This window comes from Schistocerca cancellata, chromosome 8, assembly GCF_023864275.1.
Source record: "Schistocerca cancellata isolate TAMUIC-IGC-003103 chromosome 8, iqSchCanc2.1, whole genome shotgun sequence".
NCBI lineage: Eukaryota > Metazoa > Arthropoda > Insecta > Orthoptera > Acrididae > Schistocerca > Schistocerca cancellata.
This window is the reverse complement of record NC_064633.1, coordinates 283,618,953-283,636,558: the sequence shown is the minus strand read 5'-3', so window position 1 is coordinate 283,636,558 and position 17,606 is coordinate 283,618,953. Positions and strand designations below refer to the sequence as shown.

At 38.9% G+C, this 17,606-nt stretch overlaps 1 protein-coding gene across 1 annotated transcript in view; it reads left to right on the top strand.

Moving 5' to 3' along the window:
- Positions 1-12,776, top strand: part of LOC126095516 (WD repeat-containing protein 81) — a 308,162-nt gene extending 295,386 nt beyond the window's left edge. The window contains exons 26-27 of the mRNA XM_049910301.1: positions 36-295; positions 8,478-12,776. Of these exons, the coding sequence (XP_049766258.1) occupies positions 36-295; positions 8,478-8,709 (492 nt within the window). The 3' untranslated portion in view covers positions 8,710-12,776. The remainder of the gene's footprint in view (positions 1-35; positions 296-8,477) is intronic.
- Positions 12,777-17,606: the final 4,830 nt, after the last annotated feature.

Sequence of the window (17,606 nt, the reverse complement as noted above, 5' to 3'; positions counted from 1 at the left end):
TAGAATGCAAGTTAAACTATTTTCCATCATTGCAGGTGTCACAGAGCGCAACAGGACTAATAAGATGCATTGCTGTTGGGCCGGAAGGCACATGGGTGGCTGTTGGACAGTCATCAGGATTCCTGTCTATGCTAGACATCCGCACAGGTGGCCTACTGGCCTCTTGGAAAGGTCATGACTCAGAGATACTGCAACTTATATCAGCAAATGGTGGCAACTCCATTGTGAGCTCTTCTCTTGACCAGGCAGTTTCTGTTTGGAGTGCTGTTGATGGCAGGTTCTGCTTTCCTATGAAGTGAGTATAAAGCAGTATCTTTTATTTTTGTTTTTCTGGTCTTGCAACTTTTGTGCACTTTTGGGAGAGGTTTAATGGCTTATTGGCATGAGCATATTTAGAGACAGACAGTAGCTCATTTTATATACGTTAGAACAAGAAAGGTTTTATGCATAAATATGTTCAACCATTAATCATAGAATTTTCTTCAAGTGGTTGTAGGAACCTGTAACAATGTTTAAACTTTTGGTTGCTGTAAGCCATTGTCAGTGAATCTTTGTTCTTTCTTGAACCAATGGAACAGTCAGTTAGTACATCATTTTAAGCAGCTGAAATTTTGATTCTACAGAGTTTGAATGTAGTTCATGTAGAACAAGGCATAGTCTATGCCATAGCATCTTCCTTAATTTACTTTTATCTTGCATCATGACAATATAGCTCAGCTGTCTTGATCATGATGTTGGAACAGCTTGTTAGCTGCAAAAAAAGTAACTACACATATAAAACAGTTTTGCTTTAAACATAAAAGTAAGTTGAGAAGATTACTATTTATTGATACTACACTGTTGATTAGCTGCCCATTGTTCATAAAAAGAGAAATTATATTTTCAGAACTCAGGTCACAGAAATCAAGTTCAGTTTGTAAATATGACTGAAGCTCAAACTAATATCTGATAATTACACTGTGCAGAGCCTGAATACGTGCACCGTGATTCTGATCTTTCATCTCTCTGAGCAGTAATACAGTGTTGTACTGTGGTGCTGTCTTGCTTGGTTTGTTGAAGATTTCATTAATAGTAAACAGAGACAGTCAATGGAACAATAAAAGTGCAAAGTTTCGGACTACTTTGTTTTACAGTTCCTCCCCTCAATCAGTAGAAATAGATGTTACCCTTTATAAGATCACTTCGTTGTCTGTTTGTCTGTTCATCTGTTAAGACCTCTTTTCTTAGAAATGGTTTGAGGTAGCAAGTTGAAATCTATGTCAAATACTAAGGTCTATGGTCCCTTGGCAGTGTGAGAAAATTTAAGCTTCTATGTAACTGCAATTGTGATCAGGCTCATCTGTCATCTGCTAACCACTGTGAAATATATGGCAGAGGGTGCTTCCTATTGTACCAGTTATTAGGGTTTCTTCTCATTCCAGTCATGTAGTGAGCATAGGAAGAATGATTTGATTAAATACATCTGTGCGTGCTGTAATTAGTCTAATCTTAACCTTGCAGTACCTACAGGAGCAATACATAGGGGGCTGTAGTATATTCCTAGATTCGTCACTTAAAGCTCGTTTTTGAAACTTTATAAGCAGGCTTTCTTGGGATAGTTTGTTTTTATCTTCAGATGTCTGCCAGTTCAGTCTCTTGGGCATCTCTGACATTTCTGTGGGTCAAACAAACATGACCATTCATGCTGCCTTTCTCTGTATACATTCAGTATTCCATGTTAATCGTATTTAATACAGGGCCCACACACTTGAGAAATGTTGTAGGATGTGTCCCGTGCGTATTTTATAAGCAATCTCCTGTGTAGACTGAGTAACATCCCTAGTACACTACTAATGAACCAAAACCTGCCATTTGATTTACCTATGATTGAGCCTATGTAGTCTTTCCATCCCTAAAAATTGTTAAACCAAGATAATTGTATCAGTAGATGGTTTCCAGCTGTGATTCATTGATGTTGTAGTCATAGGATACTACATTTTTCCTTCTTTGTGAAGCACACAATCTTATGTTTATGAATATTTAAAGCAGTTTGCCAGTCTTTGCACCACTTTGCAATCTTCTCATGATCTGAATGATATTTATGCAGCTTTTTTCATAACTGCTTCATCTGCAAAATGTTTGAGGCTGCTACTGATATTTTAAACTTTAGCCATAGGTCTTCTACATGCTGTACTCTCTTTTTTCTTGTTTTCGTTACCATTTGCACTTGAGTAATAATCATGCCTCATGGTCACAGATATTAGTTTCAATGTGGACAACCTCAAAGACATCAGGCCTATTTATTGCCATTGTATCTTGTATATTTCCATAACGAGTAGGCTTCCAAACTTATCTGTTCTGGTTGTTCTGAGAGAAAGCATTTAGTAATATTTTGCAGGACATCTTGTCATGCCCACCCTTACAAAACTTTAATTTTCCCAGTTGATTGTTGGATGATTAAGGTGTCCTCTGAGGATGACAATATGGTTGGGTAACATTCATATTAATTAACTTAGATGTTTCTAGAGTTTTTGGAAACATTAGAAAGTGGATCTGGTAGTCAATAGAACGATCAAATTATATTTTTATGCCCTCCCTTAATTAGTCTAGCCCTAACAATATCACATGCAGCTTCAATTTCTATGTTGGTGGATGTGAGTTTCTTGTGTGCTGGGGCAAATAGACCATGTCCGTTTACCATTAGCCTATCATTCGATGTACACCTAAATATTCCCCAAAAATCTCATTGCTATCAATTTTGGGTTTTAATCAGCCTTCTGTACTTAGTATTACATGAGCTCCACTGCTTTTTAGGGGCACTTCATACTTAGGTACTTTTTTTGGAATGATTCAGCAATCAATTGTAATGATTTTAATAGTCTGTGGGGTGCCATTGCTTTGAACCTTACGCTGATACTTTTTGGTCTCCTACAGCTTTCATTATTTGGGCTGGATGGAGATTTGTCTAGTCTAAAATAACCTTATGTGCTCCACACACACAATCAACTATGTGTATAGCAGCCTCCAGTGTGTAGTGCACACCTGCCTGATTTAGGGGAATCCTACAGTTCTCGACCCTATAATCTAAGTCTTGGAAATTGCAGGATAGCTTTGATATCTACCCGTCATTTATTTTAATCAGCATTAAGTCGAGCCCCCACTAATAATATAGAACCCCAAATCCATTATTCCCATGCATACACTTAGCTTTTAGTCATTTGTTGACCAGAGTGCCGGTCCATGGCATCACATTAAAGTCTGAGATGATTTTTAAGCTTTTTAATTAATAAACAGCCACTTCAAATAATTTTGTGAATTTCTCTTCTATTTACAAACACTGTGGCATTGATGAACTAAATGACTTGTGAGTCAATGTTGGCACCTCCACTACACAGGGTGAAAAGTATTTAAACCAACAAACTCTGGGAGGTTGTAGGGGACATCAAAACAAATATTTTTCCTTAATGTCATCTTTTCCTATGAGGAGTAGTTAAACCGATAGAGGAAGATTTCTCTGGCGGCAAATTAATTAAACCAACAAACACTTTTCCATTTTTTTATCACCAAGAGGCAACACATTAACACAACCCAATTTCAATTACAGTATATTTCCAAAAATTCCTCCATTGACACGTAAACAAAGGTTACACCATTGGATCATGTTCTGTCTTACACGGGCAAAAACCCCAGGAGTATCCTGAATTGTTCCTGCTGCTGCTACTATCCGGGCAACGAGATCCTCTTCTGATGCAACAGGAGTTGCGTAAACAAGGTTGCACATCTCTAACCCACACAAAAAAGTCCAGAGGGGACATATCTGGGGATCGAGCAGGCCATGGTACAGGACCACCTCTGCCAATCCACGTTTCTGGGAACCGTCGCTCCAGGAATCGACGCACACGATGACTGAAATGTGCTGGCGCCCCGTCATGTTGGAACCACATGCGTTGTCTTGTAGGGAGTGGGACATCTTCCAGCAATTCTGGCAATGCTCTGGTGAGAAAATTGTAATAGTACCTGCCCTTTAATGGCCTAGGTAGCAGATACAGCACATTTAAACAGCCCCCAACAACACCGACCCACACATTAATGAAGAACCGCACTTGATGAGCGCTAGTAACGGTGGCATGGGGGTATCTTCACTCCAAATATGCGAATTGTGCATGTTGAAGACTCCATCACGCTCGAATGTTGCTTCATCGGTTAACAACACAGAGGATGGACATGTAGGATGCATTTCACACTGTTCCAGATACCACTGCGAAAACTGTGCTCTGGGTAGATAATCAACTGGTTCCAGGTTGTGAACACGCTGTAAGTGAAATGGACGTAACAATTGCTCGTGAATGACTGTTCTTACATTTGTTGGATTCGTCCCCATGTTACGCGCAATTGCACGAGTGCTGATTGAAGGATCCCACTCCACATGCTGCAAGACAGCTTCCTCAAATTGCAGCGTTCTTACCGTGGGACAGCATCCCTGTCCAGGTAATCTACTAAATGACCCGGTCTCACGCAGACATTGGTACACAGCAGCAAATGTCGTATGATGCGGGATACAGCGATTAGGATATTGTTGATAAACCCACTGTGCAGCTCGTCCGTTGTGGTGCGCTATGTAGTACGCACCAATCATATCAGTGTACTCACGCCAGGTGTATCGCTCCATTAGTAAACAGAGACACTGCATTACAACACTGGTGGACAGCAGTCACCTACAACTGAAGAGCGTAATACGCCCTCTAACAACTGAAGATCGTAATACGGGTTCTAACAACTGAAGAGCATAATACGGCCTCCACCAGTTTAAATAATCCTCATAGGAAAAAATGAGATTAGGGGAAAATATTTGTTTTGTTGTCCCATACAACCTCCCAGAGTTTTTCGGTTTAAATACTTTTCACCCTGTATGCAAAAACTTTGCAGTGAATTTGAGCATACCTGCTGAATCTCTCCACAGCTACCTCCCCTGCAAGTGCTGCTTCAGTGCTGTCTCAGTATGTATTGTTCCCGATTCTTTGATGGTGCACATACATAATGTTCTGTGGAAGTGTTCTTCATAACATTCTACCATAACATCCTAAATTTCCAAGTCTGTCTCTCTTATAGATATGTTTTATGAGACTATTCTGATGAATTCCTTCTCAGGGTGTATAAAAATCACAAGCTTTGCCACCAACTTGGCACTTGCTGTGATGCAAATTTTACACTTACTTCTCTTACAAGCAATATCTTCTTCCAATAAAATATATTCTTCAGTTGTGATCAAGCAAGGTGTACATGGTCAATACAGTTAATAATATGAAGAATCCATCCTGGGTAACATTGTTACACATCACCATGAATCTCCACATATCACCTAAGTGTGGGCTGTTTATCTGCATCGGCCATTTCCCATCTCCAAGAATATCATTAAAAATAGTGAAAGACTTATCATCAGCTTAGTGTTTTTTAAGTTCTGTGTATGCTGAACTGATTTCATTCCACTGGCCCTGGTGATATGAAGAGCTAAATACTTTCTTGCCTAATTTTTATTAGTTTTCCAGTACATTTATTAACTAAGTCTGATGAAATTGAGGGCATAGAATACAACCCATATATAGGATGATGCTATTGTTGGCATTATGACTAAGAACCATATAGAACTGGGGGATCTGCCCATGGAAGAGTGTACAGTGAAACTCTCAGCTCTTCTTTATGGACATCCACAGAAATTTTCTCATGAGGGTGAAAGATCTTAAAATTGCCAGTTTTAATATAACTGATTTAGTGAGTCTGAAAATGTGTCATGTCCGAAGAACTAGATTAGACAAGACTTACTGAAAGGATGTGGGTCACAGTAGTTATTCAGAAACGAAGAGACTTACACTGGATACAGTAGCATCAAAACCTACATAAAACCAGTCTTTGGACTAAAGACCACAACAACAACAACAACAAGCTAAAACATAAATGACTGATAGTTACCTAATTAGTGTGTTGAATTTTATTGCTTTGATACCTCATAAAATGTCTTGTATGGAGTGTTCTTCTATATGGCGCTGAAACATGGACTATGGGGAAAAAAGACAGAGAAAGGCTGGAGGCTTTTGAGATCTGGACATGGCGGAAGATGGAAAGAATAAGTTGGATGGACAGAGTAAAAAATGAAGAGGTACTGAGAAGAGTGGGAGAGAAAAGACAGTTACTAGATGTAATAAAGAGAAGAAAAAGAAATTGGATTGGGCATATATTGAGAAAGAATGACGGACTGATAAAAACAGTTTTAGAAGGTTATGTAGAAGGGAAAAGGAAGTGAGGAAGGAAGAGATTCCAGATACTGGATGACATGATGGACGGTACAACATACAGCAGCCTTAGGAAGGAAGCAATGGATCGCAGAAAATGGAGAGACAAAGGACCTGCTAATATAGCAGATAACTGATGATGATGATGACCTAAACAGTAAACATGTTTCAGTGGTATATCCAAAGTACATATTTTTATGTTATTGATATGAATGTAGGTGTCATATGATTAAATCAAGGTATCCAGTGAGTTATGAAATAAAACCAGAAAACATATTCACCAAAAAAGCTATTCATATGCCCATCATATTAGCTTGAAACTGAAAAATTAAAAATCTGGAACAGGAAGGGACAAAGCAAAACACTTGAGAAAATTCTGTTAAATATCAAAAAAGATTGCCATATTTATTCACATAAAAGTAGAGAAACAGTGAAATACATAAAAAATGGCGTATTCAACTTTGATGCAAAACTTCACACCTGATCATGTTAATGGATTAATTCCATTAGTGTCATGTTTTCTGTTTTTTAATGTTGACTGCTATAATTAAAGTTGAACAAAATGTGTTTTTAAAGCTGCATTTCTTGGGTTGGTTAAGTAAAGAACACCCCATGGCCAGTGTGTGACTAGATGAATGCGGGAAATCTCCCAAAACCACACTCAGATGGGACAGTAGAAGAGACTTTTAACAGCCTATGACTGAACCAAGTCAGTCCTCGCCACTCCAGTTTGTCATAATATCACACAGCCTTGCCAACTGGGCTGCAGGTTTTTTGCTCTGTGAGTGTGTGTTGGTGTTGCATCCTATAAAGTTTGAGAACGTCTTAATCCCTGGAGAGGACATCTTCTCAGCTTGAAAGTTCACAGTTTTCTTTCTTCTCTTCCAGTGCAGAAAATTACTTTTTGTTTTCCTTTTCCAACTGATACATTTGGGCTCGTATATTTAGTATACGTGTACCACACCTTCTTGGTTGTTTTCTTCAGAGTCCACTACAATATCTCTGCCATGTAAAAGAGAATGTAGACTTAGCAAGCCATTAGGGGTCTTCTTTATCCACAGTCAAATGGTAAACTACTGTTACACTGCTGCCATGTGTACAGGATGGGCATATGGGCAGACGTTGGGCATTATGAAATGAATAGAACAAAATTGAGACAAAGGCTATTTATTGGCGAAATCATGTAAAAAAGGGGTCACATGGGCCTAGGGAGGTGAGGGTGAGCCAGAGCGTAGAGTTTGGCGGGCCATAGTTTGTGAAGCTAACGAAAGTTGTTGTCTGCCAAAACTAAGTCCACAGTGCCGCAGCACTGGGAGAAACGGGAAGGTCTACACTGCTACAGGGCGCGCGTCCGACTCGCTGGTGAGCTAGAATACAAGAGAGCAGGCCCGGAGATGGGTGGCCAGGTATATTCGCCACACCACATGGCTTCCTCCATCCTGATTGGCCGGAATTGAGAAAACCGTGCGGGCGGCATGGAATTTTCCAGAGCGTTGCCTGCTAAGCAACGCCTCGGGCAGCGTTACCTTGTAAGCAAATGAGAGAGGTGTGTGATCAAGGTGCCGTTCCTAGGTGCTGACGTCCTGTTACCAGACTGTGGGACGAAAGAATTTACAGGCAGCTAACACTGCTGGCCGTGGCTTGGCCCCAATGGAAAAATGAAGTTACCATGTGAAAGCTCATATAATAAAGTAAAATCCCCTACTGTTTGGCTCATCCTTTACACGTGTTTATTATGTACTGCAAATCTGTGCATTGGGCTTTTGCATCACTTACTTTTTGTAGCTTTATAAGGGTTGTACATGGAAGTGACAGAGAAATGATCAGACAATATTTCAGCACAGTTCTGTGAAGTGTCCACTCTTACCACACTTTGTGTATGTGTACGATATATCTCTCTCTCTCTCTCTCTCTCTCTCTCTCTTTCTCTTTCAACAAATAATATGAACTTGGAAACTAAAACAGCATTGATTTCCATTTATTAAATTACATTAATGTCACCAGTTTCTTTTTATTACATTATATTTATCAGTAATGAATTCATTTGTAAGATGAAAAGTGATTTGCCATTTATGTTTCAGTAGGTTTTTGATCTTAGGATTTCTGCTGTTGCTGTCTTTAATGTTGCTTTATGTGTTCACATTTTATATCAAGATTGTTTCTTGTTATACAGTTTTTGTTTACTACCTGCTAAAATGATTTTTGCTACAGAGGGCCTACAGAACCTGTTCACTGTCTTATGAGCTATGGATCGGAACTGATATCAGGGACCACAGCTAGCCGAATAGGAGTCCATTCTGCTGTTGATATGGATGCCTCATACACTTCAACTCGGCTGCGATCCGATACCTTCAAAGGTGTTCTTACGTCCATGGCTGTCCTTCCTCTCAACAGGCTGCTGCTCCTTGGCGCTGACTCAGGGAACATAACACTGCTCTGTTGAACTGTATGTCAGCAATATGGAAACGAAAAACATTTCTTTGGATCTCATTTACAGAAACTTTAATTAATAATATGATTGTAAACATTCCATTGCATATTGAAGCACACACAAAAAAATAATAATTACTATTATTATTTGTCCAAATACAAGCTTAGGATGAGAATGTGCAGCTATTAATTGCCATTGTCTTCATCACTAAAAGTTTGTAAAGGTTTTTTTGTACTAATATAGTATTCATAGCATAACGGCAGGAAGTTTAAAAGATAAGAAAAACCAGTTACATGACTGCTGAATGATTATTGTAGGACTGCATTTCCAGCAGCTGTGTAAGTTTGTTCCTGTGTAAACTAGTTGTCAGTTATATCTGATTTAAAATGAAAGCACAGCCCCAGTATTTATTTTAAGTGTTATTAATCATACTTTAGTATTATTTTGATAACCAAAGAGGCTTAAAAGGTGCATGGGAATGGAGTTAAAACTATGAGGGTAAGTCAATTATTATCTGCAAAGTAATTACCGTATTTACTCGAATCTAAGCCGCACTCGAATCTAAGCCACACCTGAAAAATGAGACTCGAAATAAAGGAAAAAAAAAAATTTCCGGAATCTAAGCCGCACCTGAAATTTTAAACTCAAAATTCAAGGAGAGAGAAAAGTTTTAGTCCGCACCTCAAAATCGAAACAAAGTTGGTCCATTGTAATATGAGACACAATTTAGGTCAAATGAATGACGAACACCTACAGTAGTTTGGTTCGAGTTGTAAGCTTAGCAGTTAAGCTTTACCAGGTAGCCCTTGCTATGCGTCAGGCACTCCGTCCGTATTTATACGGGTACCCTTCCTTTTTCACGTGCTTCGTCTGGTTTGAATCGATTGCTTATTTTGCTTTGATCTGATAAGTGCCGTTTTCTTTGTTATAGGTGTTTACGTCACTCTAAGCTGAAAATGCATTACTGTACTGTGTCAGGCATTGTTTGTCGCATTCTGATAGTGTGTGTTTGCAGCCTTTCGCCGCTCGCGGCATGGCTTGTTTTTGTGCGCGCTACCGCCGCTTACAATTAAAAAAAAGTAGAGGAATCGTCTCATTAACGAAACAATGGAAAGAGACTACTACTTGTTGTTACTTACACTGCTGCTTTCTTTGATAATGATCAACAACAACCAAATAATAGATTGCGTATGATAGAACATGTTCTGAACGAGAGTTAGGCGAAAATTTTTCTCCGTTTGAAAATCTTTGCGGCCGCTTCTTTAGTACATCAAATTCTTCACAGAAATTAGAGTCATCTTAGATTTAAAAATCTAGTCAGTTGCCGTGCTTCATTTCTGACTGTATCACTATTAGGCATAAGAATAATACAAATATAAACATGACACGATACGTATGTTCTTCCGTGTTTGCTGTTGTCTCACTCTAGTTTCATAGTTTATTAGGCAGACAGGATTTAAATGAGATAGCAGCAAACATGAAAGAATACATGGCAAAATGTTTATATTCGTATTATTCTTATGGTGAAGAGAATACTGTATGTGATTCACATTTCATCAGGTTCCTATTAGCAACCATCTCTTCTCACAGGTAGGCAAAAATTCAGAACGTAGAGTTGGCCATATTGACAAATATCCCAAACAGTCTTGCCAGTCGGATTTTCGTAGTATATTGAAATTCTGCTACATTCAAAGATGAACAATACGGAATTTGAAACTTCCTGGCAGATTCTGAATACGGAATTTGTTTTTACTTTGTTGGATAATGTATGAAAATGCAGTGGTTGAAACTCGGGGCGGAGAAAAAAGCTCGTCTTCCACCTTTTTTTATATTTATTTACTGACGCAGAGGTTTTGGCGCCAGTATTTATCTTTGTGCCTACAAAGCATGCCTGTTTAGCGCTACATATATTCGACGGCAGAAGTTAGTTGTGGCGGCACCTACCAACATTTTTCAGAACTTCCGCTTGCTTTGCACTCGATTCTAAGCCGCAGGCGGTTTTTTGGATTACAAAAACCGGAAAAAAAGTGCGGCTTGGATTCGAGTAAATACAGTATAAAATTTTATTGTAATCAAATGGGAAACTTACAAGAACATAATTTTTCAACACAGTCTCCTTGCGTTTCAACGCACTTGGTCCATCATTGTACATGCTTCCTGATGCCATTATAAAAGAAGGTTCTCGGTTGAGCTGTGAGCCAGGAATGCACCACTTCTTTCACTGCTTTGTCCAAGGCAAATTGATGGCCCCTTAATGCCTGTTTGAGTGGACCAAACAAGTGATAGTCAGAAGGGGTAAGACCGGGACTATATGGAGGTTGATCCAGTACTTCAAATTTGAGTTTCTGGAGCTTTTCAGCAGTGTGGGCAGCAGTATGTGGACAGGCATTGTCATGGAACAACACAACACCTTTTGACAGCAATCCTCAGCCTTTGCTTTGAATTGCAGGCTTTAGCCTGGTAGTAAGCATCTCACTGTGATGTACACTGTTTATTGTTGTGCCCCTTTCCCCATAATGTTCCAGTACTGGACCTTTTGTGTCCCAAACACCGTAAGCATCAGTTTTCCTGCGGATGGTTGGGTCTTGAACTTTTTCTTACACGGCGAATTTGAATGTTTCCATTACATACTCTGCCATTTACTCTCCGGCTGATAATAATGGATCCACGTTTTGTCACCAGTAATGATCCTGTCTAAGAAGTTGTCCCCTTTGTTACCATAGTGATCCAAATGTTTTTGGTAGATGTCCAAGCACATTTGTTTATGCAACTGTGTGAGTTGTTTTGGGACCCATCTTGTACAAACTTTATGAAACCTAAGTCTGTTGTGGATGATTTTGTAGGCAGAACCATGACTAATTTGCAGACAGTGTGCCACTTTGACAATAGTTAATCGTCTGTCTAAGATAATCATTTCATGTGAATGCTCAAAGGTTTCTTCATTTCTGGTGGTAAATGGTCGTCCAGCTCCTTCATCGTGCATAACACTTGTGCGACCATTTCAGAATTTGTCAGTCCATTCGTAGACACTCCGTTGTGGCAAAACACTGTTCCTGTACTATACCAAAAGTCTTCGATGAATTTTGGCCCCTGATTTGCCTTCTGATCACAAAACAATAGATCACTGAATGTTGCTCTTCTTTGGTGCAAATAGACGACAGAGCAGTCATGATTAACAGCATGGCAGCGTTAATGAAACCAACCTAGCAGCTTGAAAATTGCAAAGACATGCAACAAATAAACAAAGCATGCATCATCAACGTAAAATAACAGTACTGCCAAAATAAACAAAAATATAACTAAATTGCGAATAATAATTGACTTACCTTCGTAGTTATGTGCAATGAAGCTTGTACAAATTTCAGTTAAAAATAAGTTTGGCATGAAGAAAAGCCATTATTTAGTTGATAAATATTATGTGAGACTAACTGGATATTTTACCCCCAAATAGTAACTCATTTGCTCACATTTTCTTAAGCAGGTGTATTGTTCCCTGTATCAGTTTTGTTCTGGTGCACTTACTCTGGCTTCTGTGAAAAAATATTCCCTACAACTCATCAAAAATGACCCATTTATTTTATATAATTGTTTAATGTTGTAAGTTGTACTTTCAGCACCATTACTGTGTTATTCTAAAAGAGGAAGATAAAGAAAGGAGACAATTCATGTCACACAATGAATATGTGTATCTGATTGTAAACTATGCTCTCTATGATTAACTTACAATATGAAACATTTCAAATGTTTCTCTATGATTAACTTACAATATGATACATTTCAAATGTTCTACATGACACAATAGCCACTCTTCCTTTTTTTTTTTATTCAATGTACATGTGTCTTTTGCCCATCTACAGCTCAATTTGAAAGATTTTGTATTGAATCTTAATCTGAGGTGTAGACATTAATTTGGTTTCTTATTGTGTAGTGTGCACATCAGCATTCAGACACACTCAAAGAAAGAAGGCACACAGTGCCAAAGCATAAGATGTCTGAGGGTGTTTTGTGGTACAAATATGCGAAAACTACTGGTCAGGGTCTCTCTCACATAACAAATACATTATTGTTTTTACATTTCCCACTTTATGATATTTTCAACAGAGTGATGATTGGATTTACATCTGGAGAACTGAACTAATGTCCCGTGTCAGATTCTGTACTATACATTCATTATGTGCAATGTCCCACTCATTTTTCTCTATGATTTCCATACCTGTAATGTGTTTTAATCGTAATAACATGTCTTTCCATTATGTTGCACTCCATCATTATTTATCTTAAATTAAGCATGTGACATTTATGCAATGTTCAGTACCTCCCCCCCCCCCCCTTCTCTCTCTCTCTCTCTCTCTCTCTCTCTCTCTCTCTCTCTCTCTCTCTCTCTGAGAGAGAGTATAGAGAGACCAAGAAACCATATTGCTGCTCTTGTAGGGTTGAAAAGTTTTAATGCAGTATTGTATTATAGAAGAATATAGACTGACATAAACCAATGTTGACACAGAATGAGTAGCACTATATTTAACACCATATAAAACATATACACACTAATTAACATCTCTCAGATTGCAGAATATACAAGCGGCATTCAATAAGTAGTGCAACACATTTTTTTTCTGAAAGCCGGTTTGTTTTATTCAGGTTTCAAATACACCATGTTTTCCCCCCTGTTTGGCTAAGAAATTCTATTTTTCAACAAAATTTCCATTCAGTGTGACGGGCTTATGTCACCTTACTAGGAAGGCATGTATGCCTGCATGACATCAGTGCAATCATCTTGCTACATCAATAAACTCCCCATCATCCATGTACTGCTTCCCAGGAGTGCATCTGGTATTGGACCAAGCAGATGGAAGTTGGAAAGTGAGACACCTGGGCTGTAGGGTGGATGAGGAAGAACAGTACTCCAATCGGAGGACGGATGTGTCACCACCACCAGCAGAGAATTCCAGTTGATCAGTGAGGTATTTGGTTATGGTCCATTGAACACTTTGAATGACAGTGTCCACACGCTCCAACATTGCAGGAGTCACAGCTGTGTGTGTGTGGCTGGCTGGCATGCAGGAGATCGGACAGGTTTGCGCAATCTTGTTGCAATAATGACAGATGCCTCACCCAGTGCTCACTGTGTTTTTGTGCACTGCCAGGTCTCCATAGACATTCTGCAAGTGCTTATGAGTATTTAAGATGCTCAAGTTTTCCACCAAAACAAACTCAATGACAGCTCTCTGCTTGGAACGCACCTCCATTACAGATGCCATTTTGAAGGCTACCTACAGCACCACCACTTATCAGAACTTCATGAAACTATAGGTGCAGAAGCAAGAATATTCTGCAGTTTCCCACAAGAAGTTCTGCATTTTTTTTTCAACCAAAAGTGGCCAAGGGAAAAAGTATTGCATTACTTATTGAACGCCCCTCATATTTTCGCCTTTTGTGTTCAAAAAGAAATAGTTGTCTGTATTAATGGATACAGCTGGTTCTTTCCCCTTATATACACACACACACACACACACACACACACACACACACACACACACACACAAATGTATACTGGTAATCTCTCTTCATATGCTGAGTCAGGCAAGAATGTAATTCATTCGACATATATATTCCTTCTTCATTCTTTTCCAAGAATGAGACATTTGTAGCATCAATGATCTGACCATGAACTGATTTATCACTCATTCTGCCACAAAGAAACTGATCATGCAGCAAATCAAAATGAAACATAGCATTCAACAGTGGCTACTATAGCTCTATTACAAACTGTATATTTAACTGTGACCAAACACGAAACAGTAAATACCTGCAGTCTGCAGATACAGAATGAGGTAACTCTTATGTTACTTTACTTTAATTTACTTTACTTTACATGTGGCAATTTGAATGTTATCCTCCCATCTGCTTCTGGGTCTCCCTCTCCCTCTCGTTCCATCTATTGTTGTGCTGAATGCCATTCTAGGTAGTCTATTCTCTATCATTCTTGCTATATGGCCTACCCAATTCAACCTTCTCCTCAAGAGGTAACTCAGAAGCAGAAAAAAAAGAAAGTGCATAATTTAATCAGGCCATTTTAGTTTTTGCTGCAGCTTCTCAAACAAGACATGAACCTTGCAGTACAACTGATCTCTTATACTGTTAATGATGCTTGGCACATCAAATATGTTTCAGGAACAGTTGAGTAGCAACTTGTAAAATTGTAAATTGTGCACTATACAGGAATAAACAGTCTTGATGTAGTTTGTAAGAAAGAAATCTTTGTAATAGCAAACAGTAATAATTATTCATTTGAAAACAATTCTATGTGTGTAATTGTAGTAGGCATCTGTTATGAAGATACTCCAGAGAGAGAAAAAAAAAAAAAAAAAAAAAGATGATAACAGTTCACCATTTTTAAGTGCTCTTCAACACTGGAAAGATCTACTGCTTCTGTTATGTTAGAGTTTAAATGGAAGTAGATCTGCTGCTCATAGCTGTGTACAGTTTTATAATTACCTACTTTTGGCATTAAGCTGTGCAAGAAGAGCAAGTATCAGTACAAATCTTTTTGTGGTATTGAGAGAAGTACACAGTGTAGGATTCCCTTAAATATTCAGTTAGCCTCAAATTGGAATACCTATATGAGCAGTCCAGTATCAGTTTATTGCAAACACACTCCTCCATAGACAGCATTACAACATAATGTTGTCATCATTGGATGCTCTGCCACACTATTATGTTCAGTGTTTATCCTAAACTAGTGTTCATGGTGAGCAGAACGTGACAGGTGAGAATTTCATTATACAATTGTGTTGTGTAACATTGTTGCATGGAACAACAAGAGGCATCACGATGCCCTGCAGGGAAAAGGACCACTTGTAACCCCTGTGCTTGCAAATTTATTGTTAATGCTGTATGTGTCAGTAGATACTGTTATATAAACCCACCTAGTTCTGTAAAAGTGCCACTTGTACAGTGCAAGTAACCATTCCATTGAAGTGTCTTCACTGGTATAAAGTCGGGGGTCTCTGGAATTGACTTTGGGAGGGCATTGGTTAAAATCGGAGTTCCTTTGAAAGTGCACTGCCAGTTTCCTTCGCTTCCTTCCTTCCTTCCTTCCTCAGTCTGAGCTTGTGATCCATACCTAATGACCACATCATTGACAAGATGTTAAACCCTAATCTTACTTTTTTTGTTCCAAAGTACAGTGTTATTTTGTGCAGTACACAGGGTGGCATCTAGTATTATCACTGTAATATGGTACCTATGAGCAATTTGAGGGGAAAAAATGTGTTCAGACTATTAGGTCTAAATTCTGTTACAATGTCAAATTTCTCAGTTGGGGCTGCAATGATGATGTTACTAAGTCAAAATGTGATGTGGCCACTACCACTTCTGTGTTGTGAATGTGTTGTAACATTTCCACTTTATGATATCAAAAACAATTGACTGGGTTAGTTTTAATCAGATCAAATTATCTTCAATCATTCTGTTATACCTTCAACATGTAACCATCTGATTGATTTGGGAGTGAGCGCATAATGCTGGATGCTCTAGTCTGTTGCCTCTTGCTTCCATATGACTGTGTGTTCTGTCCACAGCACATGAAGATACTGTGTCTAAAACACATCTCCAGGTCTGAGTTTGAATACTTTTGTCCATGTAGTGCATGTGTATATATCAAAATGCAGAACAGTTACTGCCTTTTGATATGACCCATATGCAGATTAAACTTCCAAATGTACCTAAACCTAGCAAGTAAGTCTACAACTCCAGACAGTGGCATATGTATTTTAGAAAGCAATAAGTGATGTAATTATTTAATTGCATTATTTAAATTTATAACATATGTGAATTATCATATTTTTATGGACAAACTATAGTGTTATATTACTGTATTGTCAACAGAAAAATATGTTGCATCAGTATGAATCTGTTGCCCATTTCCACTGACTATATTTAGCATAAAAAATTAGTTTTGTAGCTGTGCATCAAAGATGTTTTTATATCTTGCCAGGATATACTACATTTAAAAGAAAGAAAAAGAAGATTAATAAAATTATTCTTTTTGTATTTCATTGTGATTTACTTCATATTACCACCCTTTTCTGAATTTTCTGTGTAGCCCACTCAGTGACATGACCACTAAAAGTTTCTTTCCTGGCTGCAGCTCCTCATCTGACAAAGACTAACAACTATCTAGTTTCTTTCAGTGCATGTTGATGTTGTCCAAAGACTGGTTTGAGGCAGCTCTCTGTGCTACTCTACCCTGTGCAAGCCTCTTCATCTCCAAATAACTACTGCAGCCTATATCTTTCTGAATCTGCTTAGTGTATTCGTCTCTTTGTCTTCCTCTATGACTTTAAATCCCCACACTTCCCTCCAATACTAAATTGGCGATCTCTTGAGATCTTAGAATGTGTTTTATCAATCAATCTGTTAAATCTTCAAATTTAACACATATTTCAGACAACACAACAACACATATAAGTCACTGAGTAAGTTGACCTGTGTACAAGTCGGCATTCGATTAAACACTGAGTCTCAGTCTAGCGGCCGCTGCTTGGCTGGCCGCTTAGGTGGCGCAGCTGCTGCATGGCTAGCAGACAGCGCCGCACGTAGAGGATGCGTGTAATTGCGCGGCGGCACTTTGAATAATCGGCGAGTCACAACACTTTTCCCCTCTTTGAAATTGTTGCACCGGTCTTGATGGAGGTGTCCTGGAGATGGCTAACGTCCATAGGCGTCGTCTGACTTGCCGTATTGTCTCGAGGAGGAGGCTTCCTGTACGGACGGAAGTGTCCCCGATGATAACGGGTCGAGATGACAGGAGACGTAGGGGTCGAATCTGCTGGGGCCCCATGCACCAATCTGCCTGTTGCGGCAAGTCCAGTTGATATGACAGGAGACATGGGCGATGTGTCGGCGTC